Source organism: Embiotoca jacksoni, unplaced genomic scaffold (genome assembly GCF_022577435.1).
Source record: "Embiotoca jacksoni isolate LCO1_2020_lvr unplaced genomic scaffold, fEmbJac1.0.p SCAF_57, whole genome shotgun sequence".
NCBI classification, from domain to species: Eukaryota; Metazoa; Chordata; class Actinopteri; family Embiotocidae; genus Embiotoca; species Embiotoca jacksoni.
Genome location: NW_027185411.1, coordinates 263,818 through 290,607, shown reverse-complemented (window position 1 = coordinate 290,607; position 26,790 = coordinate 263,818). Strand labels below are relative to the sequence as shown.

Genomic DNA, 26,790 nt, shown 5'->3' with positions numbered 1-26,790 from the left:
CTACTAATGTCAGCATCAGCTTTCAAACACACATTCATTAATTCAGGTTGACAATACGGGAATCAGCTCGCTTGCTATCCTGCCTATAGAGTTAACTACAATGTCCATGAAAACTACAGCCAGCGGAAAAGAATTTGGCTATTTTGCGTTGATCAGGGGGTGGAGTCTTGGTATTGAGGCCCCGCCTCCTGCCACGCCCCAAAACTGATCAAACACACTTCGACTTTCACGTAGCCGCTTTACCTTGACTGTCGACGATGCTCACTGTGCACTTATTATTCTCCAGATAAAAATCAGAAGTAGGCCGAACTGATAGTTGTCTCGCTAGCTAGAAACATGTGAACTACTTTTTTCTATACATTGGACTTTTAAACGAACATGAGTATTACCTCACGAATTAAGTTAGCCTATAAAACACAAACTGTACTTTCAGAATAATTACTATTCGCTAAAGGTGGTGGTGTTTATATCTATAGCATATTTCCAAAAGTGAAAAAAGAGAAAGTCTTACCATCTCAAGCTCACTGTTTCTGGAGCTACAATATCTGAAGAAGTAAAACTGAGTTGTCCCGGTTCAGCGTTGTTGTGTGTATTTTTTTAAACGGGCACATTAAAGTCTTATTGAAACACCGTTTTGTTTCTGCCGTTGGACAGGCTTGCTGTTTCAATGCTACGCTAAGCTAACGTCTCTCGGCAGCAGCTTTATCTCCACCAAACTAACATGATGATAATGTGAATCTTTTTCCTCCAACTCTTAGAAGAAAAGCAAATAACAACGTAGGCAGAGCGACCTTGTTGTACATCTGCTTATTTAGTGTGAAACAGCTGCAAATGTGTGAATTCAAGACTGGAGTTGAAGCAGCTGGAGCTCCACCAGAGGCATGAATATATCGCGGGCGATTGACCAGGTCGGTCCTGGAAAGCTGCAAGGAACCAAATAATACCCTCACGGTGGGCTAACATTTCAGTAAGTTGGGTGTTTTCAGTGTGGGAGGTTCCACAGCCTGATAGCAGTGTTTGGTCTGCAGCCACAAAGTGCCTGAAAAAAGAAAGTCTAATTGATGTAATGTATTTTTGTCTCAACAGTCCGGAGACGGCGTTTTGGAAGAGATACAGAAAGCCAAACACTCGCTCGGTTTCTCACGAGCCAAACTCCAGAAACCTTAAAGTGTTTTTTTAAAGATGAAAAGAATTATAACATGAAGGGAAAAAGATCCTGAGGCGCTTTTATGTAAAGCAACGAGCCGGGGTGCAGCACATTAAGATGCTTTTAATTGGACTGGATTATGGGTTTAAATGAAGACAGTTTTTGACCTCACTAGGTCTTCATCACAATAGAAAATGAATTGATTTCATGTAAAAACAAAAATAATATGTTTTAATATTAAAAGGGTAATATAAATGATGCTTTTGTTGTCTGTAGTAAATAGAGCGAAGTGGGAAGCCCTTGTTGGATTCAGTGTCTGTTGCAGTGTCTGCAGAGCTGTTCACAGAGTGCAATCACATCAGCTGGGCGGCCGGGGGGGTACACAATTTGGAGTGGCTGTTGACGGTCAGTGACCTTGAACACTTCCGCAGGAGCCAACTTTTCTTTTCTTTCTTTTTTTCTTTTTTTTTTGCAGAGCAGCTTCTGATGGTCCACACGCTGTCTGAGCTTCCTGCTGCTGAGCTCTGGAGAAAAAGGGCCTTTCAGCGGCTTGTTGCTCACGCGTCTCGTAGATATTCAGCCATAGAAGAGAAGGCTGGCAAAAAAGCGCAAATGCTGCTGACAGGACTCAGAAAAGGTTGGGCAAAGACATGTTGAAGATAAGGAAAGAATAATGTGAGCGCCGGGAGAGGAAAGAGGAAAGAAACTCAGATATGATCAAAAGAAGGAGAATGTGGGGGAATATTTGGTTTGACTTAAAGCAAGTTTTCATACGTCCTAAATGTACATTTATATAGTCACTGCACAACCACGTGTTTCACTCTGGTAACAAAAAGTCTTTAAAGCAGTCGTTTAACATTTGGAGAAATACACTTATTTGCTTTCTTTCCGAGAGTATAACTCCAAACTCGCTCGCTCCGCTGAAAGGTTTATTGGATACGACTCGTACAAGTACAGTAAACTCTGAGTCACACGACCCTCATCTGACTAGAAATGACTAAACAGGAACTTTATTAATAACACAATAAAATCATTTGTGTTTTTCGCTTTCACTGTTTAGTACCCTACGCTGACATGGGATACGATGAAAATAAACTGTACACAGTTTTATATTTTTGTGTTCAATAAAACACTGCAAATATTGTAATAATGTGTTTTTAGGTTTAGTGAACACAATTTGTTTTTTGTTTTATTGAGAGAATGAAGAAAATTACCCCATAAAAACATGTTTGTTTAATTCAGTTGACCATTAGATTCTATTTTTTTGCTGACAATATGAAGTTGTGTGTGTTGTTAGTTCAACTTAAATCAATTAGGTTGTTTCAGCTCTATAAATGTTGGTACAAGGAACTCAAAACTAAACAACGGTGTTGACTCTACGCTAACAGTGCTTTGTGGATGAATTGGGATTTACATTAGAAGATGTGAATACCAAACACCCGTCTGAAACGTCGGGCTACACGAGGACAGCTCCAAAGCTCTCTAAATGTCATATAACATCTTGTTATTGAGTGTTGCTACAGCGACTTCCTCGACTCTTCTCGTCCTGTGGCCGCCTCGCACGTCTTAAAAAGTGTGTAAGTGTCCCTTTAAGTGAGAGGAGAGACTCCAGTTGGTCTCTAAAGAGAGCGGGTCAGTGGACAGAATAGCTCGATGGACAAATTAGAGCAATAAGGGCAGCTAATGATTGTGAGGTAGACATGAACCAGCGAAGATCTATCGATGTATTGTGGCCCAAATCTCATCAAACTGTTTACCTGTGGGAGCCCGCCGTGCAGTGGGAGGATGTCGTGTAATGTGGAGGAGGTTTATGAAGGGATTAAGCTCGGATACCTGGAAAGCTGACAGAAAGTAGCTGCTTGGCATTTGTAGCTTGTCACTTACTGGTTTACTGAGCGAGATTCGCAGTCCTGTGTTGCAACAGGCCACAAAAGGCCTCACGGGAAGGCCGAGGACGGAGATTGGACACCACCTGTGGTCCGACGTATAGAAGCTATTACGAGGACCGAGGCAGAGCAGCAGAGTGTTAGACGGTGTTAGAATACCGTTTCCAGCTCTCGGTGTAATTGTGTTACATAATTAGGGCCGAGTGTTTGCAGGAGCTCTGAATTGCTGATGAGCCTTTTAGAGCCAGCAGCGTCAGGCGTCCCATTAGTGTCTTGCTGAGACCATTAGGAATAATATTGTGAATTAGTATGAATACACAGTGCAGAGAATACTCTGTGAAGGTATTTGTAGTCCTGCAGTAATTGCGCTCTCTTCTGTGGATGTGTAAAGGAGGTGCATTTCCATTTTGTCCTGAAGCAAATGTGATGGTTCTTGAGGGGGAGAAATATGTTTAAAAATTGTTTTAAAAATATCAAATATATCCTCAAGGAAAACAAATAACACAATCGCATTAAGATCTGATGACACAGTCAAAGTTCCCCCGGTGGAAGTCTGCAACCAGACATCACTCTGGGGAGACGTGGTGCAATTTACAGCTCAGTGTAATTGAAGGAAGGAAAAAAAATAATAATAAAAAGCAGCCTTCTCTGGGACTGAAATGGCGCGCTGTTATTTCACATCAGCCTCAGAGGATTAGATTAAAAGGCAAACACAATGCGTGTCGCCTGCCGATACGTCCATTTGTATGACTGGGTTCCATGTAAATTAATTTAAAAAACTCATTTTCTGCCGGTGGTCGCCTGGAATTAAAAAACAATGACGTCATCGAGCCGCCGGCCGCTGCGCGCCTCGGTCGCTAGAGGTCGCTGTGCGCCACCGTCGGCGAGTGACGTCAGAGCGACGTACGAGGAAGCGTGTCGAAGATTACGACCAAAACGGCAGCTGAGCGGTCACCATTAAATCACATGCCGTGAAAGAACATGTCACAATGACCCTCCAGTAAGCAGAAACGCCGCGCTGTGGCTGTTTATCTGCAACGAGACTGAACAAGTAAGTTCAACGACGTCATTCCTTCGCTTTGTCAACGCGAGTTTGGCTAATGCTAGTTAGCGAGTTAGCTTGCGCCTGATTTAAAAACACTGAACTGGATTTCGTTGTTTATTTATTTCTGTTTTTAAGATGCACGTGTTCCCGACCAGCTCAAACACACCTGAAGTTCACAATCCGTTCATTTGAGGTAGAAGCCTGTTCACGTGCGCTTCTTATTTATGTCCTGGTTGTAAAAAAACAACAACAACAATCAATTTAATTTAATATAAACACAGCAGCCTTAAACCTTCAATAAGGACGTTCAACAAATATATGATCTATGAAGTCGCAGTTGAATTGTTTTTATTAAGCGTTTGTAATCCGCCTCACGTGTTACCGGTTCAGAAAATATAACGGAGCAAGTCAGTGAGCGTCGGAAACGGTGCAAATCAGAGAAGTTCATTATTATTATTTTGCTTAAAACAAGTGAGAACCTGTTAAATCTGGCAGCCGAATTCTAGAAGAGGTCACAGAGACCAGCTCGTTTCAGGGACTAACGTGTTAAAGATGGGTATCAAGACAAACAACAAGATTAAAGGTTAAAGCGACTCCTCTTTTCAATCCAATTTGGTGACACGTGACAGCTAGTTTAAAACATGTCAGCTGACTTGAACTTTCATTTCCTCTTAAAGGTTTTTTTGGTTTTTGTTTTTAAAGAGGAATGATTTATTAAATCTCTGGACCTATGTGTGTTATTATTTATTATAAATTGTTTTAGAAACTGTAAAAAGATAGTACTGTTGATCACGTCAGTATTTGACACTAAATATATAAACGCCTGCTTTGTTCTGTCTCTAATGTAGGTGCATCAGAATTCACTCTTGAGGACAGGTTTCCCGTCCCGGCCCGTCCCATGTCTTCCGGCTGTCCGCCGCAGTCACCGGCTGTGGCGAAGTCGGAGGTCGCCGTAGAGGGAGACTGTCCGCTGCTGGCCGCCACCTTCGCCTACTGGGACAACATCCTGGGGCCGCGGGTGCGCCACATCTGGGCGCCGAAGGGCGACCAGCTGATGTTCCTCAGCGACGCAGAGGTCACGTTTTTGGCGAATCACACGCTCAACGGGGAGATTCTGCGCAGCGCCGAGTGCGGCGCCGTGGACGTTAAGTTCTTCGTCCTGGCAGAGAAGGGCGTCATCATCGTGTCCCTCATCTTCGACGGCGAGCTGAAGGGGGACAAGAACACGTGCGCCCTGTCCATCATCCTGCCTCAGGCCGAGCTGCCTTTCTACCTGCCGCTGCACATCATCTGCGTGGAGCGGCTGAAGCACGTTATCCGCAAGGGACGCATTTGGATGCAGAAGGTACCCTGCTGACCCCTCCACTTCTCACTCACTGCAGTATTCACATCAGACAAGACTTCATAATGTTTCCCCTTCATACTACTGTAGTTTCTGCTTTTGAAAAAGGTAGCAATCTATCACGTGTGTTTTACCCATGTGGAAATCTGCCAACACGGGCAGAACAATAAAGTTGCCGTCTCCCGACGGAGGAGGAAGCCGGCTAATTAGGTCTGAGGGCTCCTGCGGAGATCCGGCGAGCGGGCGATAACAGGTGGACAGAAAGCGTGACACACAACACTTGATGTAAAACAGCTTCAAAACACCTCAGCGTGCAGACAGCGCTGAAGAAGTGTGACCATAATTGGCCTCCTCGTGAATCTACCTTTAGATACACAAGCAGCCCTGAATAATGAGACTCCCTCTACGCTCACTGAAGGTTTACCTGTCTCAAAGTTTGTTCACAAATCATGCTGCTCAAACAGCGTTATTGCTGCCCGGCTGCACTTTGGACCGGTCAGTCTGAAATGTGCAGTTCCAGATCTCTCAGGTTTTAGTGTGTTTGGCGTGCTGAACGTTCACCACACCTGTTGAATTAAAATTCATTTTACTGCCATAAACCCTTTTTGAATTTGACAGCTCATCCAACCGGCCTCACAAAACCTGCAGACCACACGTAACCACGGCAACGCAGGATATTTGAGAAACGGGGCTTCTTAAATAAAAACGGAGGGAAAACATATTCATAATTCTTAAAGTGACGTTTCCAAAACAAAAATGATTGTCTTCGTATTGGTAAAGTTGCTCAGTCACCTGTTTTTTTATTTTGTTTTTATTTAATGCAACAAATTAGCTGTTAGCAGTCCAAATCACGAGATCCTTTGGCGAGCTGTCTTTACTTTTAATAGCTGGAGCAGACAGCTGTAATTCAGTTCTTTCTAATAAAAATTAACATTTCTGAAATCCACAATGGCATTCTTCTTAGGATGAATAATGTCACCTCATGGTTCATGGTTATTAGACTTTCAATTTCAGATATCCACAATGTGGTCTTTAACGTCCAGAGTGAACATTTGGAATATCTGCTATATTTGTGCAAGAAGAAAACTCACATTTCAGAGATCTATATTTCAATTGTTAGTCGTCAGAATGTTATTGTCAGATATAGAAATGAAAAATTATTTCAGTCATCCATCATGTAAATTTGAACATCCAAAAATGCATCGTAATTAGCAAAAATCTAATTTCAAGTATTTAGAAAATAGAATTATGACTAGTAAGAATGCAATTACAGAAAAATAAAGGAAATCCGAAGGTCATGAAGGTCGAACAGCACCGTATATGAACCCGGTCAATTCGAGTGTTGCTGTAATGTGTTTTATTCTGTCACAACTTCTAAAATCCATGAAGGATCCTCTTTGGATCTCCTGGCTTTAGATTCTTCTTCTTTCCGTGAACTGCAGGGCTACAACATCATCTCGGTGCTGAGCTTGGAGATCGTCCCCATCATGGAGCTGTTGGCCTCCATGAAGACTCACAGTGTCCCAGAAGATATCAATGTAAGTAACACGCATGCACCGGTGCTCAAAATACGCATTATATTTTGTGTCATATGACAGCGAGGACTTGGAAATAAGCTAAATGGAGATAAATAAAAAGATCAAATGGAGAACCTCAGGTTATGTTTTCATTTTGCATAAAATCTGTGGTTTCATTATTCTTGTTTCTATTTTTAATCCAAAGGCCTTCAAAGATCTATGCAACTAAAATGTCAGAATGTGGACAGAGTTGATCGTGTATCATGTAGATCTGATGTAGACCTCATGTAGACCTCATGTGGACCTCATGTAGACCTCGTGGACCTCATGTAGACCTCATGTGGACCTCATAGACCTGATGTGGACTTCATGTGGACCTCGTGTACACCTCATGTGGACCTCATGTGGACCTCATGTAGACCTCATGTGGACCTCATAGACCTGATGTGGACTTGATGTGGACCTCATGTGGACCTCATGTAAACCTCATGTGGACCTCATGTAGACCTCATGTGGACCTCATGTGGATCTCATGTAGACCTCATGTGGACCTCATGTGGACCTCATGTAGACCTCATGTGGACCTCATGTAGACCTCGTGGACTTGATGTGGACCTCATGTGGACCTCATGTAAACCTCATGTGGACCTCATGTAGACCTCATGTGGACCTCATGTGGACTTCATGTAGACCTCATGTGGACCTCATGTAGACCTCATGTGGACCTCATGTGGACCTCATGTAGACCTCATGTGGACCTCATGTAGACCTCATGTGGACCTCATGTAGACCTCGTGGACTTGATGTGGACCTCATGTGGACCTCATGTAAACCTCATGTGGACCTCATGTAGACCTCGTGGACTTGATGTGGACCTCATGTGGACCTCATGTAAGCCTCATGTGGACCTCATGTGGACCTCATGTAGACCTCATGTGGACCTCATGTGGACCTCATGTGGACCTCATGTAGACCTCATGTGGACCTCATGTAGACCTCGTGGACTTGATGTGGACCTCATGTGGACCTCATGTAAACCTCATGTGGACCTCATGTAGACCTCATGTGGACCTCATGTGGACCTCATGTGGACCTCATGTGGACCTCATGTGGACTTCATGTAGACCTCATGTAGACCTCATGTGGACCTCATGTGGACCTCATGTAGACCTCATGTTGGCAGTGACTGAAAGGAGCAGCTGTTTATAAAATGTAAAGTACAAACCTTTGGAAAGTTTCTGTTTTCCATTATTTGGCTTGTGGTCTCTCTCCCGGCGGTTTGACTGAAGGAAGCTCCCTCCTCCGCCTAGATTACCACCCAGTGTGATTCAACACATTTGTTCCCTTCTTATATGCAAATGCAGAAGCACAACGAAGCTCCCCCCGAATCTTTCACTGTAGTTTTGTGTTTTTTGCATTTTATTTTCATTGCAGTTCCTTTGCAAATGTGCCCGTCAGCACTTTCATCTTTGTTGCCGACCAATTTTTAAAATGACTCATTTGTTTCGCTCCTGCTGAGCAGATAAAAGACACCGTGCTAAATGATGATGACATCGGGGACAGCTGCCACGAGGATTTCCTCCACAAGTAAGCAATCCGGTGCCGGCAGATGGAGACAGATGATGAGCAGCGCCCGTTTAACACCCATCAACCTCCCGATGATGAGTAATGGCTCTCCACTTAGCTGAAGTTCTCTCCAGAGGAAAGAAGGATAGTTGAATCGCTGTTTAGCGTTGAGAGTCTGGGAAAGTCCATTCCAGCTATGAAACTCCAAATGGCTCCGAGCTGAACGGGATTAGCTCGGCATCCTGTGAGGATGACGGAGGCGCTACTCAGGCCTGCCATCAAACGTGTTCTGGGAGATCCGATCACAAGTGGACAGCTCGAAGTCCAGGTGTGAAAGACGCATGTCCTGCGTGATCGTGTCGTTGTGCAGCTGAACTATTAGAAAGTAAGAAAGATTTACGACAAAGTAAACTGCTGGAAATATAGCAGCTGTTTACTGAATGAACACCAGTCTGTCTATTTGTTTCACCAAAGCATCCTCGGAGTCTTTTTGTTTTTGTTTGTTGTTGTTTACTTTGAGCTCCGTTCACTGATCCAACGCAGCGCAGAGACTGACCCTCTCAAACCTGCTGGAGAAACTAAATAAACTGAGTGAGCGAACGTGATCGAGTCGAGTGTGAAGTTTCAGGTTGTGAAATACCAACGCGAGTATTCAGATTCTTACAAATGTGAAATACGTCATAAGCAGGCTAATTAACGGTGGGAGAGGAGGACGTCTCATAGTGTTGATGTATGTATTTATTTGCATATCGAGCGGGGAAGTGAGATCCGATCACACGTGGAGACTCGTTAAAAGACCAGGCGTGAACAGACGTACTGATCGGATCACCCAGAACACGTTATTGTCGGCGTGAACAGAGCCAAAGCATCTCTAACTTATTTACTTGGATCGATGCACTAGCTGTGCGTTATTTGACGTAATCTAAAGATTTAATCCTTTAATGAGCAATCAAATAAGCAAATTCCCAAGAATATTTCTAGAAAGCTAGAAAATGAGTCCAAACATCATCAGTCAGAAGGAACATTTAAGGATCATTTGGTTAATGTGACTCTCCGCTGGCTGAGTCAGCTACCCTCTTTAATTCCTCTTCTCTGTAAAGCCTCAGAAAGTTTTTTGGACCAAATCGTTATTCCTTAAGAGCTGCCATTAATAATTAGAGCGATGCTAATGAAGCTAATTTGCATGTCTTTGTCTATGTGGTTCAGGGCCATCAGCTCTCATCTGCAGACGTGCGGCTGCTCAATAGTGGTTGGAAGCAACCCAGAGAAAGTAAATAAGGTATATCGACACACATTTTGTGATGCTTCTGCTTCATTTGTACATGTTTTGCTGTTTGTGGTTAATAAGCTCTGTTTGCACTTTTCCAGTCTCGAGTCAGTAGTTTTAATGTTAGGGCTGCAACTCTTTCCACTTAATAATATAAATATAAAAATAACCTGATTTTAAAGAAGAGGAGCGGGGATGATAGCGGAGAAAAACAGCTGTGATATTGAACACCAGACCTACTGTGTGAAACAGCTCGTTTTTCCTCAGTGAAAATGAATAACATACATACATCCATTATCTATACCCGCTTTATCCTGACCAGGGTCACGGGCAATAACATACACTGCATTCATTTTTAGTTATTGGCTTGGGGCTTGTATTGAGCACCAATTAAATCAAGAGTTACTGTTTTTTTTTTTTGTACGTAACAACTCGGCCCTGGTCGACTAACCCTGTCAGATTAAGGGCTTTAACCAACATGCTTCTGTTATAGTCAATTTAGTGCTGAAATGCTGCTTCTTAAATTAATTTAGTGCTGATGGTGAACATGATCCCTAATCAGCAAAATCAAGTAAAAAAACAAAAAGAGCTAATTATGAATAACTACATTTGCACATGGCTTCAAATGGCACATTTTTGTGCTTTTTTTTTTTTTTTTGTGTGCAAAACATGGAGTAAATAATCCAAACCAGTTGTCTGAAGCCTCGTCTGGTTAAACGGTCGCCGTGTATTGATTCCTGCAGATCGTGCGGACCCTCTGCCTCTTCCTCACTCCGGCCGAGAGGAAGTGCTCCCGTCTCTGCAGGGCCGACTCCTCCTTCAAATACGACACGGGCCTGTTCGTTCAGGGTCTGCTCAAGGTAGCCTCCCGTTATACACTACAGCGAAGACGTTGTGGTTTGTCCGCGTGTTTGAAGTCGCCCTCGTCTGCTGTTCTGACCTGATTTCTTTTTCAAAGCAGGAAATTGTTGCAATATGGCGTTTTTATTATTATACAGCATAAGATTCAGATGTCTTATAACGGGGGTCAAAGGTCAGGGTCACTGTGACCTCACGTCCCTGCCACCCATCCATCCGTCCATCCGTCTGTCTGATTCTCGTGAAGGCATTATTTCAAGAATGCCTTCAGAGAAATGTCTTTCAATTCGGCACAAACATTGACTTGGACAGAAGGATGAATTGGTTAGAAGTTATGGGGTCAAAGGTCACTGTGACCTCACATCTGTCCCATTCTCATGAACACGTTATCTCGAGTGCCTTCAGGGAATTTTCTTTAAACGTGGCCGAAACATTCAACTAGTACTCAAGCATGAACTGATTAAATTTTGGAGGTCAAAGGTCAGTGTAATCTCACAAAACACTATACTGGCCAGAGAATTTCACATAAATTTTGAATAGGACAATAAACTGTTGACAATTTTTTACCCAGAAAAATCAAAGGTCAACATTCACGGTGACAACATAATGTTCTGGAAAAATACTTTTCTGTGCACTTTTCAACACCATAACTCAGGAACAGTTGGAGACTGAATTGGTGAACACATGAAGTCTTCACTATAAACGAGTCTGCACAGATATTGATGTAAACTTGGTGGTAAATGACTGTGTGGCAGTATTCCTACATATTTAGTTTTGTGTGTATCTCCCCAGGACTCCACCGGCAGCTTTGTCCTGCCCTTCCGCCAGGTGCTCTACTCACCTTTCCCGACGACGCACATCGACGTCGACATCAACACGGTGAAGCAGATGCCACCGTGCCACGAGCACACGTACAACCAGCGGCGCTACATGCGGTCTGAGCTCAGCGCGCTCTGGAAGACGGACAGCGAGGAGGACATCCCACCGGACACGATCATCCACACGGATGAATCCTTCACGCCCGACCTGTAAGCTGAACATTAAAAAAATAAGAAAGTCCTCTCAAATTCAGAAACACCATTTATCCTAACCTCTATGCATTTTTTTTCCCCCTTAGGAATATATTTCAAGACGTCATGCACAAAGACACTTTGGTCAAGTCATTTATAGATGAGGTAAGAATGAAGCAACACTTCATACTATATTATTCTTTCAGCCCAATATCAAGCCAAATCATGTAATACACCTGTTAGTCCACTAGAGGGTACTGTGTTAGTGTCACCTTTCACCCGCAGACTGTATATAAGGCAAATGCGGAAATGCTTTAAGCTGCAATACCACCGAGTGCCACTAGAGGTCGCTCCAAAAAGTCTCCACAGACTCCCATTCATAAAATTCTTAAGTATTTTTTTTCCGGTGTTGTTAGCTAAAGTCACTCCTTCTTCTTAGTTTTCTGGAGGTCCATCTGAAAATAATCCCTCATTCATTAGAAAAGAAGATTCAAGAAGACCTGTTTTTGGGGGCGTGTCTGTTTGATTGACAGGCCTGTGGTGCAGTCAGGTTACAGCTATCGGTGGGCGGGATGTAGTGTCGTCAGGTTTCCAATCAGATCGGTCAGATCCACCGCTGGCTCCTCCCCCAGCTCGTCCAAATATGGTCACTTCCTGCTCCAAACTGCTCCGAACTAGCAAAGATGGTGACGGACAGAATCTGAACTGGAGGATTCATAACGTTCACAAACCAACGATGACATCACTGATGGTTGATGACATCACCGATGGTTGCCGGTTGGTTTTTATCTCGCAGAGGCACGAAAAGTATAACCAGAGTCGAAGAAGGAAGTCATGTGACGAAGTACAACAAGTGATAAAGTGTGCCAGTGAGGAGGTCAGTGTGGTAGGAGGGAACAAATACCGGACGTTTGAGGCTATAAGAAAACAAAAGTAACATGGATTTCTTTTAAGTAACGAAGATACCGTCGTGTATTTCACTCGGGTCACACGTTAGGTAACTTGCGTGATGTACATAACATTATTTACGTAAATTGACTTGATCTTTTCCTGAACCTAACCACATCCTTATGTTTCACTCAAGCGTGGCAAAACATGACGCTGACGCAGTCTCCTCTACTGGACTGACTTGATATTACATGCTTACTGTGATGCCGATATTCTTAATTTTTTTCCACAAAAAAATCTTAACAGAGCTCAAAATGAAAAACAAATAAAAACCCTGCATCTTCTTTTTCCGTTCCCGGTCGACGGGAAGCCTCCACATAACAGGCTGTGTGAATCCCAACGAGGGCCGGCTGCTCAGTGGGAGTCCGAGATCAGAGGAGCACTTCTTTTCTATTTCAGAGCTGAGAAATGCCCCAAAACAACAAACAAACATTCTCTAATTATCTCTAAACTTCCCCTGCAAAGAAAACCTCGATGTAAACCATCGACAGCTCTCCTATTAGACAGCGATATGGAGCTCCATATTTATAGGGTGATATTCATCAATGTCCAGAATAACTACACAAGTATATCACAATCACTGGCTTTACAAGACAAGGCTCGGCACACAGAGCTGGTTGCTGTCTCATTGTTGACAGGAGTAGATATGAACGGGGGAGGAGGAGGAGGGGGGGGGGGGGTTATATGGTGATGAATGTAACCCGTTGGTCCAATTAAGAGGCAGCAATCCCCTCGTATGGACCACCCAAAAGGTCCCACATGTTTCATGTCACACACTCACTCACTCAGAGGGGAGAGAGAAATGTGCCTAATTAATTTAAACGTACCCCTATAAAACTCTACAAATTACCCAGCGGCCTTATCATTTTCATAATCAATGTTTTGAAATTAAAATACAAGTGCATGAATGAAAGAAATGCTCCTTTCAAGATTATAAAACAGCATCTGGACCAATGATCTACTTTCATTCAAAGAATACCAAAGAAAACCAAGATCAAGCAGCGCTCCTAAACACAGCTGCTTGTAGTTGGAGTCAAATGAAGCAGCAACACTTTCACAAACAGGCTGAAATAAATGAAAAGATTTTGGAGGTATGCGTCATCTGATTTTGACAGAGAAAAGGAGCTTGCTCAGATTTGTAAGGAGTTCCTACCTGAAATAGTTTGTATTTAACGTGTATTTAACATAACAAACAGTCCGAAACTGAATAGGGAAAAAAAAATCAAGCAGAAGATAAACCGGTTTATTTTTCATTAGTTTTAAGACTTTATAGAAATATTTAAGGAACTCTGTGTTTTTGTGCACAAGCCTGAAAATTACATTGTTGTTGAATTAAATCTCAAAAAGTCAGAATTAGTCGAAGTTATACATGAAGGCAGGAATGTAGGTTAAATGATGGGTTTTTACATTTTTCTTGGTTGTTCTGTTAAATAAAATGTTTTTATTTTACTAAGCTGCTGCTTTTTAATACATTAATGTGTAATCACCAGTTTGGAGAGGTTCTTCTTTTTTTTTGTGTATTTATGACAAAGCTTGTGTTTTTTTTTTGTTTTTTTTTTTGCACTTGAAGTTGAAAATAGCCGACTCGTATATTTCCGTCGAGCTGCTTTGCTGCTGAACACCGGTTTGGATTTGTATCTGGCTACACAGCAAATACTTGATATATATGCACTCCCTTATGACTGATGTCATCTCTGGAGATACAAAATTGTGGAATTTATTCCCCAGGGGTCACAACACACCGTTCGTTCCCATGAAAGTCGCCCCAGAGTTACAGGTTTACATCGCTGCTGCAGCATGTTTCTTGCTCAAGGTTAGCACAAGCTGGAGGGGGTGGGGTGGGAGTGGGGGGGGGGGGGGTATTATTCCTCCCTTTTTCCAGGAGAGCCGCAGCCCGGACTACTAATTGACATCCTGTGTCGTACCCAGGTGTTCCTGCTGAAGCCGGGCCTCTCCCTGCGGAGCACCTATCTGGCCCAGTTCCTGCTGCTGCTCCACAGGAAGGCCCTCACGCTGCTCAAGTACATCGAGGACGAAACGTAAGATGACCACTTTCATCCCCAAAAAAATACTAAATTAAAAGGGATTAACGTGACCACGACGCTCATTCACGTACCCACAATGCACCACACAGAGAATGAAGAAAACCCGAAGAGCTGATCTGTTGATTCCTGCCGCTGTTTTGCTTCGACTTTGCACTGCAGCTTTGCACCCCCCCTCCTCCATTGGACACTCAGCCAGAAGTACCCTGAAGCCATGTAATCAAAATAGCCATGTCATTGTTTTGTGCATCTGTTAATGTCGCCCCCAGTGTTTTTTCCATGGTAGCGTACGGCAAGCTCTTTGGGACAAATTACTGAACAGGGGGCTGATTGGGACTGGAGGAACATCTGTTCTGGGTGGGAAACGCAGCTCAAAATAAATCTCAAACACCAGCAGGTAGACGGACAGACTTCTAAAACCACGAAGGGGAGGAGCCTCCCCTCACCTGTAGCGTTAGATTGAGATGCACCTGAACGCAGACAGCTCGGGTTCGGCCGACTGCAGCTGTAAGCTGACACTTAAATCAAGATGAAGAGCAGCATGTCAGGAGACCCGCCGAGTGGAACATCAGGTCAGGGGACTTCTGCAGGAGAAACAGTGCAAAGAAAACCGGCAGCGTTCTGCTGAGCAGGAGGAGAAAAACTCCTCTGATCAGATGAGTCATCCTTCACACTAGTCTGAACAAGCAGACAAGTATGACTGGGATGTATTCCTCTCGTAATCTATACGTCTGAATGCTGCTAGTAAATGCCAGTCGATAAAAAGCATTTTGCAAGATGAGGTTTTAAGAATTTTCTCCCGTGTTTATTTGTATTTACAGCTTTGAGAGCTTCTTTGACTAAATGAAAGTGTCCGAGAGCTCCTTGCGTTGAGTAACATTTATTCACGTAGCTGAGCTCCACCCAAACCTGCTCAATAAGCTTCTTTTATGTGACCAATAACAAATTGCTACTCAACACACACACGAATCACAACAGCTTTAATTCTCTGAGATTTTGCTGTTAAATCTCTAGAGCTTCAGATTTAACAGGAGAATCCAGTGTTTCCCTTTTATTAGGCCCCCCTGCCTCTCCTGAAAGAAATCCATGTCTAGCTGGTATGTGGCTGCAACCTGTGTGAAACCAAAGAGCTTTTAATTTGAAAAGCCGCGGCATTCGGCCGACCTGCAGTGTAACTTCGATCTCTCACTCTTTGTAGCTCCGCCCCCGCGGTCCAGCGGAAAACATCCTGTTAATGTTATTAACTCATTTATGAGCACCTGCTTCTTTCCAGCTCAGTGTGAGAGTGTCTGCTGCGTTTTGCAGGCAAAGTTGCAGGTTGAGTTTTTTAAGTCCTCTGATCTCTGTGTGTCGGTCACACGGTGCGGAGCAGACGCAGGTGGAGCAGGAGGTTGGGAGGTTCTCCACTCGTTAATCGATCGCATTAACAGCCTTACCGACAGGTTACATCATTTTTTTTTTTAAAGCTTAAAGGGACAGGCTAATATACCGGGACGGTTCCTCCACGATCTGTTCAGAACGTTCTGCTGGTCGGTCATCGACGGGTTGGAGATCTGTTCTGACACATGTAATGATCTTTCTTATGTAGCAGGACGTAGGCTACAACATCTTCAATCTGTTCTCGAGCTGCCTTTCTGTTTCGTGCCACGTCGTCTCTTTGCAGAAATGATGAGCTGCTTTATGTTATTCCAAACACATTCATAGGTGAAGTTGAACTTCTTCGTCTTGTACAAAAAAAAAAAAAGTTGGTGCCGGCGTTTGAGCGATTTCACCTCGTTCATGTTTGGCCTTCAGGAGTGACACCTGCTCACATGTTCACAGAAGATCTGTCCTTCAGGGAAAATGCACTTACAATTTAACAGTTATTTAAATGACCGTTGAGTTTACTGCCTGTTACTCCAGCGCAGACATTTAGTAGATCAAGATGAAGTATGTCCAGCCTTCACACTGCTGACAATGAGTAGGAAGGAAGCTTTCTGAAATACTGCCACAAATATATGAAAAAATAAGACACTGGGGAAAAATGATTAAATGTGCACATTTGGATTTCTGTAGTGGAAATATGTGTACAGGTCTTTTCTCTTCTGCTGAAGAGGTCCTTTATCAAGCAAAAATGCTGATGCACAAATTTTCAAATCCTAAAATGAGCTTTTCTCTGTTCAGAACAATGTGTTGAAAAGATAATGAATTACTCGTCTTAATCTGTGCACGGTATTGGGAATAAAGTGTGAAGAAGGAGCTTCTGTTGGAGCTCCACAGAGAGATGAATCCTCATCATCGTCCCACCGTGACAGCTTCCACATCTATATATGGATGTCTGGAGCGAGAAAATGATGCACAGCACACGCCACCGCTCAACCACTGAGAGGCTCCGGGGCGGAGCCAGATATGACTTTTCCCCCCCATAATTATCATCATCATCATCATCATCATCAAATGATGTTTTTATGTTTGCCATTTTATCACTGAGAAGAGATTCTCATTTCAGGCTGCAAGGTGACCTGGTGGCTTATGACAACCTCCCGCCACACTTTGCATTAGTGTGCCTTTAATTTAGGCGGTGCATGTTAGAAAGTGCTGCTTTACACTCTGTTATATCTGCCGACTCAACCTCCTCTCTGTTCATTTCCTTGTAAAAAAAAAAAAAAGAAAAAGTGACCGTAGACATGATTGTGTGTCCGGTCGCGCTCCGGTCCCTTCAGGGTTACAGTCCCCACCTCCACAGGCGTCGTCTTAAACCCCTCCAATTCATCTGAGACTCTGCAGTCCACCTCGTCTTCAGCCTCTCTGAGTGTTGTTTTTTTCCCTGTCACCCTCCCTGTGGCGACGTGGTCATCGCTCCATCTGGGCCTGACTCATCTCCCTCTGCTCTCTGCTACGGCGGACTGACCTTCCCACCCTCCATGCGTCTCTTCCACAAATCATTACTTTGATTTAAGCGCTATCACACGAGAGGGTGTGCTTTAACGCCAGCGATGCGTCACTCAGGATTATACAACAAGTTACCAACCACGTAAAACATGTCATCAAAATGTGTTCGCATCGTGGGGCTCTCAAAATATGCAACTTTTTGTTCGTGCCCATTTCTGTTTCCGTGGCAACACATGGGATATGACTAACGGCTGGAAAACAATCCGTTGCATTAGTAGACTCTTATGTAATCTTTGCCATGTTTAGTTCTCCAGCAAGTAGTCCGACCCTTAGCAACCACCCTAGCAACAGAGAGGATTTCTAGTCTCCAACTGAATAAATACAGCACATAGAAACACTAAACTGCTCAGCTAGCTCAGTCTGGTTGGAACTAAGATATCTGATGAAAAAATAAATCCATGGACACGTGTTATTTTTTTAAGATAGTAGCGCCGTGTAACCGACTCACCGGACTGCAGTCCAGCTAGCCGCCATGTTTTAAAAACACAGACGGTATTATAAAAGTGGACATAGTCTCCGGGTCTAAAGTGCCTTTAGCCGCGATACTAACTGGTGCCACTAGAGGTCGACTACTCAAACTAATATCAACAAAATACAATCATAAGTTTTTGTGTTTGCAAAACATAAATATAATTTGACTACCAATATTTATTGTGAATTACTAATTAGATTTAATTTAACACCCCCTGAAGATCCTACCTTGTTGCAGCGATGGTTATGTAAATGTTCTCCAGGCTGTCAGAACCACAGACTGGATATTAAAGTGAACGAAGCCTCCGGGTCTAAAGGATTAGGCGAGTCCGGAAGTGCCTTAAGCTGCAATACCACCGAGCGCCACTAGAGGTCGGCTCCAAAAAGCCTCCGGCTCCATTGATTGTTGTTAGCTAAAGTCACTCCTTGTTAGTTTTTCTGGAGGTCCATCTGAAAATAATCTCTCATTCATTAGAAAATAAACTCCAAAAATCGGTGTTTTTTTGGGGTGTGTCTATCAGTGGGCGGGACGTAGTGTCGTCATGGTTTCCAATCAGATCAGTCAGCTCCTCCCCCAGCTCGTCCAAATATGGTCACTTCCTGCTCCAAACCGCTCCAAACTCACAAGATGGCGCCGACCAATATCCGAACTGGAGTCTTCATAACGTTCCCAAACCAACGGGTGACGTCACCGCTGGCTGCCGCTCGGTAGCTTTTCTTTCTCCCGTCTAAAATCCCTAAAAAGGTTCCACATGAACTGTTATTTTAAAACCCCGGTTTGTTCCCATGTATGATGAACGCCTGAACATATCTCACAGCAGACACAACACTAAATACACAAGCTCAAACATGATTTGTGCGCTCGTGCGGAGGCATAAAAGCGCCGTTGTTTATGTTGCCGCCGACAGCCGTCCGAGGGCACCCTATTTGGCGGGTTGCCCCGACAGGACTGTTTATGCTCAGCCGCCATCCCGTAGCGGGATACGTCATTCACCGTAGCTCGACGCCGTCCTCTGAAGGTTGTTGACGGCGGCGCGTCCGCTCCTCTCTCCGCAGGCAGAAAGGCAAGAAGCCGTTTCGGTCGTTGCGTAACTTGAAGGCGGACCTGGACCTGACGGTGGAGGGAGACCTGAACATCGTGATGGCCTTCGCCGAGAAGCTGAGGGCGGGGCTTCACTCCTTCGTGTTCGGGAAGTCCTTCTACACCAGCGTGCAGGAGAGAGACGTGCTCATGAGCTTTTGACTTCCGCCGCTCGCCTGCACTTTGTGTGTTCCTGCTGTTTTTCCATTTCTTTCGTTGTTACGTGAACGCATGCGTGCAGCGTGTTTGTGATTCTGTCTTCGTCCGTCCGAGGCAGGATTTCAACGACTGAGAGTTAGTTACTGCTGTTTGGAGCCATTCGAATGAAATCCTTGGTATATTTTGCGTCGATCAACTGTAAGCGTAAATGCGAGTGTGGTGTTTTTAGAGGACTCGCACTCAGCCGGATGAATTATTCATGTATTCTACGCCTTCTGTTAATAGAGTATCTGTATTAATTTATGCTGTTAAAATTGGCAGAGGGTTCCCACCAGGAGATTTGCAATTGAATTTTAAATTATATTTATTAAAAAATACATTACTAGTTTCTTCACCGCCTGTGTTATACCACAAGCTCCGCTGACCTTTGAACCCTCTGAACTTGTGGATCGCCTTCTTTTTATGTCTTCAATTAACGTGTGCTGAATGTTAACGGTGCAGCTCGGCCGACATTACAAAGAGGTTGCGAGCAATCGAAAAGGCACGAGGATTTCATTAAAGGAAAAGACTAAATCAGTGGAAGAGAAGTCTTATCACAGTCTCTCCTGACAAAGCAGATCTGTGAATGTATCTGACCCGCAGTGCCATCGTTAAATACGTTTACTCAGTTTGGCGTAAAACTGATTTTTTTTTCCTTCCCACGCCAGCGACTGGGTTATTTGCTGTTCAGATTATCCAGATTTACTGCGCACATCAATTTGCTGTGGCCTTAAAGTCAAGCAATTTTCTTCATGTGGTTTGCGTACTGCTTCCAAAACCGCTAACTGTTTTGACATCCGAATATGTGAACTTTATAATGTGGTGCTATTTTACATTTTTTATTATATTTAACATTTTCTTTCCTGTTGAGATCGGAGCGTTTTCATTACAAATTCTCTGGTACGTTCGCACTCTTTTTTTTTTTTTTTTTTTTTTGATTTTGATTTTTTTCAGTGATTTTTCTCAGTTTGTTCACTCTGGATAATGAATAATAAAGACTGTCAAATCACATCTTTCACACTCTCTTCAAATCCTTCAGCCGTGATATAAAAATGGTCCATAAGAATTAAAGTCCTCTGCATGAGAAGGAAACGGTAGATGGACGTAAAGGTGTGCCGTCCTCGGGGTCTGAGAGCTGAAGGCCTCTGATGAGACGGACCGGGTCACCTTCACATGTGAGGCTGAACGCCGACTGATGCGAGGGTACAGCACCGACTCGTACGGAGACCCACCGATTAAATCGAAGAAGACGTGACGTGAATAATCACAAATCTGAAATGTTGTTTTCTCCTGCTTCTTTTCAAAATAAAAACATTTATTTCAGATCTTTTCATTTGTAACTCCAGCAGTTTTAATTTCCACTTGCTCTTTTTGCGCTGACACTTGTCCTCACCAAACTTATCAATCAAGACACAGCTTTGTGGTATGTTCATTTTATTTATTCAAATGATTATGTTGTTGTATCTTATCTATTATCCAAGAATTCATATTTTCAAAAGCCAAATCAATAAAAAAAAATATAAGGACTCTCAAACTGTTTTAGTAGTGTCTTATAATCAAGACCTTTTTGCCAGCAGGCTTTATGGATCGCCAAGTGAGCAATCTCACGTGTGTTTGTTCCATTTTCACAAATGCACACACCTGTATTGAATTTATTCTGCTTTAATAGTGTTATTTGAGGTGAAAATACTCCGTTTTACTTTGACATAATCAGCAGCACAATTTACTCCCATTTGGCTCAACTTAAGAGACCACTTTTTCTTTTGAAAATCATGTTTTGAAAACTGTTTATTTCAGATCCAAAGCAATTATTCCCCATGATGCACCACACCGTGGGATGTTTGTGAGAGGCAATAATGTCCCTTCAAAGCTGCTCCCTGTTTGTATTGAAGCAGCACCGGATCTCCATCCACCCTGAGATTAAACCATCTGATCAGCCAGTTGGATCCGGTACGCAGCATCAGGACCGTCGGAGAGCTCGATCTGTGCGTTTCAAGATACTGCAGCAACGGTCTTATCGCACAGCAGCAGCCTGACATCAAACAATATTAAGATTCACAAGTTAAGCATCGTGCGGAGGCCTTCACAACGTCACTGCGGTTTCTCCGTACGACAGTGAATGAAAAAACGGCTTTTCTCTAAACTTCTGCGAGGAAAAAAAGGCAGCTGGAAGATCATAGCCTGTCTATAATTGCCTCAAGCAAAGAAAGTTATAATTACGTGTCCTCTGGAGGGCCTTGGACTGTTGCATATTTAAAAGAAGAGGGGAGCGAAGCAAAAGGGGGGGAAGGAGCCGTTAATTACTTATAGATGATCTGTAGCGACTGCAGCAAGGACATCCTTCAGGAACTCAGTTGAGATGGCATTCATGAGACCGAAAAAAAGGGATTCACGTGAGATCCGGTTTCCTTTAAGGTCTCAGCCAAAGCAGGTCGGTGTTGAGGGAGAGGGTTTGATTGGCAGGGAAAAGCTTTGAGCCCAACGTCTGAAAGCTTCTCAGTAAAGCGACTCCTGCGTGTTCCTCGAGGAGGCTTTGTTGTCGTGTCTGGAGGAGGACACGGAGACAACCTCCAACATTAAACAGAGATATGTAACCTGCTGTTGTCTACTTTGACTTTACTTTTTTTTTTTTTTTTTAACAACAGGAAATCAAATGGCTTCTTGTTTTCTTGCCTTGTGGCTCCCAGAGATACACGTTTCCAGCTACTTAAAATTCATAGTTTTTTTTATTTACTAATTTTTAATGGATTGAAAGACACATTTTGGAATTCAACAACCAAAACAGTCTCGTCTAATGGCAATGTTGTTCAGTCTGACAACATTGGTTCCAGAAATATCTCAACATTTTATGTATGCCATGAAGTTTGAAGGACATTCATGGCCCCCAAAAGAACAATCGGTTCTCAATTGTTTTAAAAAACAATATTTTTAATACTCTGATACTGTAAACATATTATTGACATCCACTCTATGGATTGGGGCACCTTTTTACACTCATGAGGTCCTCGGTGTACGCTGCTGTGATTGGTCGTTTCACTGTCCCTACCTTTTCTGAAACCTAACCTCGACCGGTCCACAACATGAGGCTTCATGAAGACTACAGAGGTCCAGCTCTCCAGCTCCACCTGCTTGGACCGAATGAGTTTTTCGGCAATGAGCATCTCAAATTGTACAAATTTGAGGGGTCAGCTCAAGCACCGATAGGTGCTTTAGAGGCTGAGCCCATATGCTTTACCCTTGCTGGTCTGAAGCCTTGTTTTATGGAGACTAACTGAAATGGAAATCTGGAACCACTGTGTGTCATATTTGCTGAATGAGGAAAAACAAAACAAGCAACATATGGTAGATAATATTTGAATAGAAAAGAAAAGAGCTCAGTCTACCTTGTAAATGAGATTTAATCTCTTTTTTATGCTTTCAGTTTCAAACAATTACAACTCACAGGCTAATGTGTATTTTCTTATTTCTAAAATGCACATAATGTGAGTTTATCTGTTTCACTGCTTTGGCCGACACTCTTTTAGTGTCCATTTTTTAAAAATACATATTAATAAACGTGTTGGCAAATGGCAGATATGATGTAACGTCTGACTGCTGCGGAGGCTTGAACGGAGGACCGCGGCAGCATCAAAACAGGGAGATTTAAATCCCACAAAACATTCACGCTGATTGGTCGAAAAGACTGCCTGTCAGCTGTGCACGTGACCTCACTCACACCTCCGTCTGATTGGTCAGTATCGGCTCTGCGACTTTCCCCCCATTGGTCAATTCTGTGCTGCTCTCCGGCAGAGCAGGAAGAGGTGTCAGCTGGCCGTCCGCCAGGTACATATCCAACAGAGGATGTTAAGCTGTGTCCGACGCGATAAAAGGGCTGCAACTCCCGAATAACTGGAGCAAAGATGAAACCACAGGCTTCATCGCGGACGTTAAGGTAACTCACTCACACGGGCCGGCTTGTCTTCACAGTTTGAGGAAGGATAAGTCACCGGGCGCGGCCTGCTGGCATTAGCTCGCGAGCTAACCTCGGTGCTAACGTTAACGTGATATTTAGCGGCAAGATGGACAACTGTCGTCTTCCAGCTTCATCGGGTGGACTGAAGGAGCTCCACCTTGTAACGACTCTCGTCACGGTGTTATAAAACCGTAACGTGCTGCCGGTGAGTTTCAGGTGTTCGCTCCGGACTTCGGATCACACCTGAGTGTGACGTCAGCGGTTAGTTTACAAAAGGGGGATACACCTGCACCGCGCGGGACCTTTATGTCTTTGCTCCACAGATTAAACTGCGTGTGATCGTTTCAGTGGTCCAACATGTAAACAAAGCTGAAGGCGGCTGTTTCCATCTCGTCCTCGCTCATGAACGAGTGACACGGATTATTACAGCTACACCTCTGAACGGCTCCGTGCTCAGTGTTTCATTTATTCACCCTGAAACAGCAGCAACAGATGATCCTTTCTGTTTCCTTTCTGTCAGCAGACATCCCAAAATGTTCCTCTTTTTTTTAGGTTTGTTGTTTCCAGCATCTACCTTGATTTGAATGTGTGGTTCAGACCTGAAAACACACAGCTGATCCAGTTACCCTCCTTGCTTGTGCTTGAGTTAGGACTTGTTACGTTGACGTAACTTGTGCTCACCTCTCCTAACTTATGTCGGAAGTTACTCAAAAAAACCACGAACCTGCCTGACAGGAATATATCCGGGCTCCGACTCAAACAGACTGAGTCACGGTTACAGGAAGTTACTGCACGTTCAGAAGAAGTCGTCGTGTTTGTGATTTCAAAAACTCTTTAACTCACAATGTTTTAGTTCTTTTTAAGTTGATCGCTCAAACAAACCCGACGGCCACATCTGGAGTCGCATCTGTTTAGTTCAAGTTAAATTACAGACTGTCCAATCTAACAGGTAAATATTCTGAGAGTCCGTAACTGAGGTTTCATCTCGGTGGTTTCTCAAATGTCGTCATTTAGTTTGGATTATGTGAGGATTTGTGTGTGTGTGTGTGTGTGTGTGTTTTTGTGCTTTACAGTGTTGAAGCTTTTGATCACGGCACACACTCGTAACCACGTGAGCTTTCCACCGGCCCGCTGCCACACACAAACAATAATAATCCTCCTTGAAGAGGCAAAGTTCACGTCGCCACGCGCAGCCGACGTCCTCACGACATGCGACGTTCGTAGAGCAGCGAAGTTTTGTTTTTCAGCGCAATACAAGTGAACAACACAAAGATACACAACAAGATGTGAGGCTAGATTTGACACGGCAACAACAAAACAACCAAAAATAGATGAACCAAGATAACAAAAATAAACAACAGCAAGAAAAACCCTGTTGGTCTCAGACATTGTTTCTGTAGTACACAAGTTTCTTAAGTGTGTGTGTGTACGCTTGTGTCCGTGGGTGTGTTTTTCTTGTGAAGAAATAATAATAACAATGATGATTATGTTATAAATATTATAAATTATTAAAAATGTTCCTAACTACGCAGACGGCTTCTATTTCTTTGAGGAAATAAATTGTGACCGAAGCTATCGGGACATCTGGCACCGTTTTCATTTCAGGATTTTGGCTTAGATAGCTTTCTTTTTCTAGAAAACTTCTTCCGCATTCATTGGTGGAGTAAAATAAAGGATTGTAAAGCGTTTTGTCTTCTTCTGCTGTGATGCGTCACCTCTCGGCTTCGTCTCTGTTTCGTGCAAAGTAATCTGACATTTGACTGTTTTGTTTTCAGACATCAGACTGACAGCCTGTAGCCATGGATGGACATGCTGCCAAAAACAATGAAAGCACCTTCCCCAGCTTCGTGGATCTGGATGACTTTCTGAACAAGCACAACTCGAACTTCATCTGGCTCCTCGTCGGTAAGTGGTTTACATCTGCACCTTGGAAACAATATACAGGTCAATGAATATTTTCTTGAGGCTTAAAGTAATCCTGGATATATCGTGGTATTTCAGTGTCCTTGCAGCTCCATTATTTGCTTTGGTTTAAACTGTTGTGGTAAATTTATCCTTCTTAGATTTGTAACTGGACCTCGTTTGTTAAATGCAGTGTTGGTTATCTTCCTCGGTGCAAATGATAACTTTGCAGGAGCAATGATGTTAATTCAGTCGCTCTAACTTAATGAGTGTGATCGAGTTCTCTTCCTTTTGACATAAATTATGTTCTGTGGCCTCCGTACTCATTAGAAATATGCTAACAGATAGTTCAGTATCAGATGCTATGTGGTGGCTTTTTCATAAATAAGGACAAATCTGATCAACTATTTCAAGAAGCCGTTTTGACATCTGTCAAATTATGTTAGATAAACTGACGTCCGTTGCACTGAGCTGCATGATATAAAACTATAATATTAAATTATGAGTTTAAGATCTCAGTTCATGAATGACATTAATGAGTATTTGCTTTTAATCATTCGGTCACACTGACTGCATCTTTACTTCATCGTAATTTAATTCAGTTCAAGTTTGGCAGATGAAGCTTTCCAGTTCTTCCTCGGCCCATCTGCAGCTCGCAGCATTAAACAGCCACTTTCTTTGCCTGACGGAAACATCTTCGACACGGAAAGAAGTAAAACCCAGACATGAAAGAATAAGCAGTTTTTATATTATAATAATGATTATAAATTATAATAAGAAATCATTTTTTACAACCAAAAAGGTGGGATGCTGTGCAAAATGTAAATAAAAACAAAACCATTTGCAAACCCATGTTTAAGTCAAAATAAAGCAAAGACAACATAAATGTTGAAACTTTCTTTTATTATTTTAAGAAAAACATGCTTATTTTGAACTTTCTGCCAACAACACATTTCTAAAAGGTTGGGGCATGTTTACCACTATGTTGCATCACCTCTTCTTGTTACAGCACTCTAAACGTTTGGGAACTGAGGAGAACAGTTGATGGCGTTTTGAAAGTGCGATGTTGCCCCATTCAGGAAGCCAGTTTATCACCCAGATTCTTCTACTCCGGAGCCATGCTGTTGCAATACGTACAGAATGTGTTTGTTGACGTTGTTCTGCTGAAATAAACAAAACCTTCCCTGAAAGAGATGTTGTCTGGATGGCAGCATATGTTGCTCCAAAACCTGAATACATCATTCAGCATTAATGCTTCCTTCCAGATGTGCACGCTACCCATGACATGTGCACTAATGCATCCCTGTACTGTCACAGATGCTGGCTGGTCCCTCTCCTCTTTAGCCCAGAGGATGCAGCGTCCATGATTTCCAAAAAGAATCTTCAATTTTGATTTGTGAGACCACAGGACAGTTTTCAACGTGACCTCAGTCCCTCTTAGAGAAGGCAGCAGCGTTTCTAAATCATCGTTATACATGCTTTCTTCTTTGTATGGTGGAGTTTTAACCTGTTTGTTCACCCTGTCCCAACACTTTTGGAAACAGGGTTGTATTTCCATCTGCAGTGCTATTTTCTTATTTTTATTTACGACTGGGTTCCTAACATGTCACTGATATGACTCCCAGTA

The 26,790-nt window shown here is 43.2% G+C and overlaps 2 protein-coding genes across 13 annotated transcripts in view; both read left to right on the top strand.

The window, feature by feature from the left end:
- Positions 1-3,917: 3,917 nt before the first annotated feature.
- Positions 3,918-20,632, top strand: c9orf72 (C9orf72-SMCR8 complex subunit). Its single transcript, XM_069172990.1, has 10 exons — positions 3,918-4,084; positions 4,927-5,423; positions 6,863-6,958; positions 8,460-8,524; positions 9,710-9,782; positions 10,514-10,630; positions 11,421-11,656; positions 11,746-11,803; positions 14,516-14,625; positions 19,087-20,632. Exons 2-10 carry the CDS (start codon positions 4,977-4,979, stop codon positions 19,271-19,273), a joined length of 1,389 nt encoding a protein of 462 aa, XP_069029091.1. The 5' UTR covers positions 3,918-4,084; positions 4,927-4,976; the 3' UTR covers positions 19,274-20,632.
- Positions 20,633-23,108: 2,476 nt separating this feature from the next.
- Positions 23,109-26,790, top strand: part of kiaa1109 (KIAA1109 ortholog) — a 74,739-nt gene continuing 71,057 nt past the window's right edge. For all 12 annotated transcript variants that reach the window (XM_069173002.1, XM_069173006.1, XM_069173012.1 and 9 more), the window contains exons 1-2: positions 23,109-23,240; positions 25,037-25,166. In XM_069173002.1, coding sequence (XP_069029103.1) covers positions 25,061-25,166 — 106 coding nt within the window. In that variant the 5' untranslated portion in view covers positions 23,109-23,240; positions 25,037-25,060. The remainder of the gene's footprint in view (positions 23,241-25,036; positions 25,167-26,790) is intronic.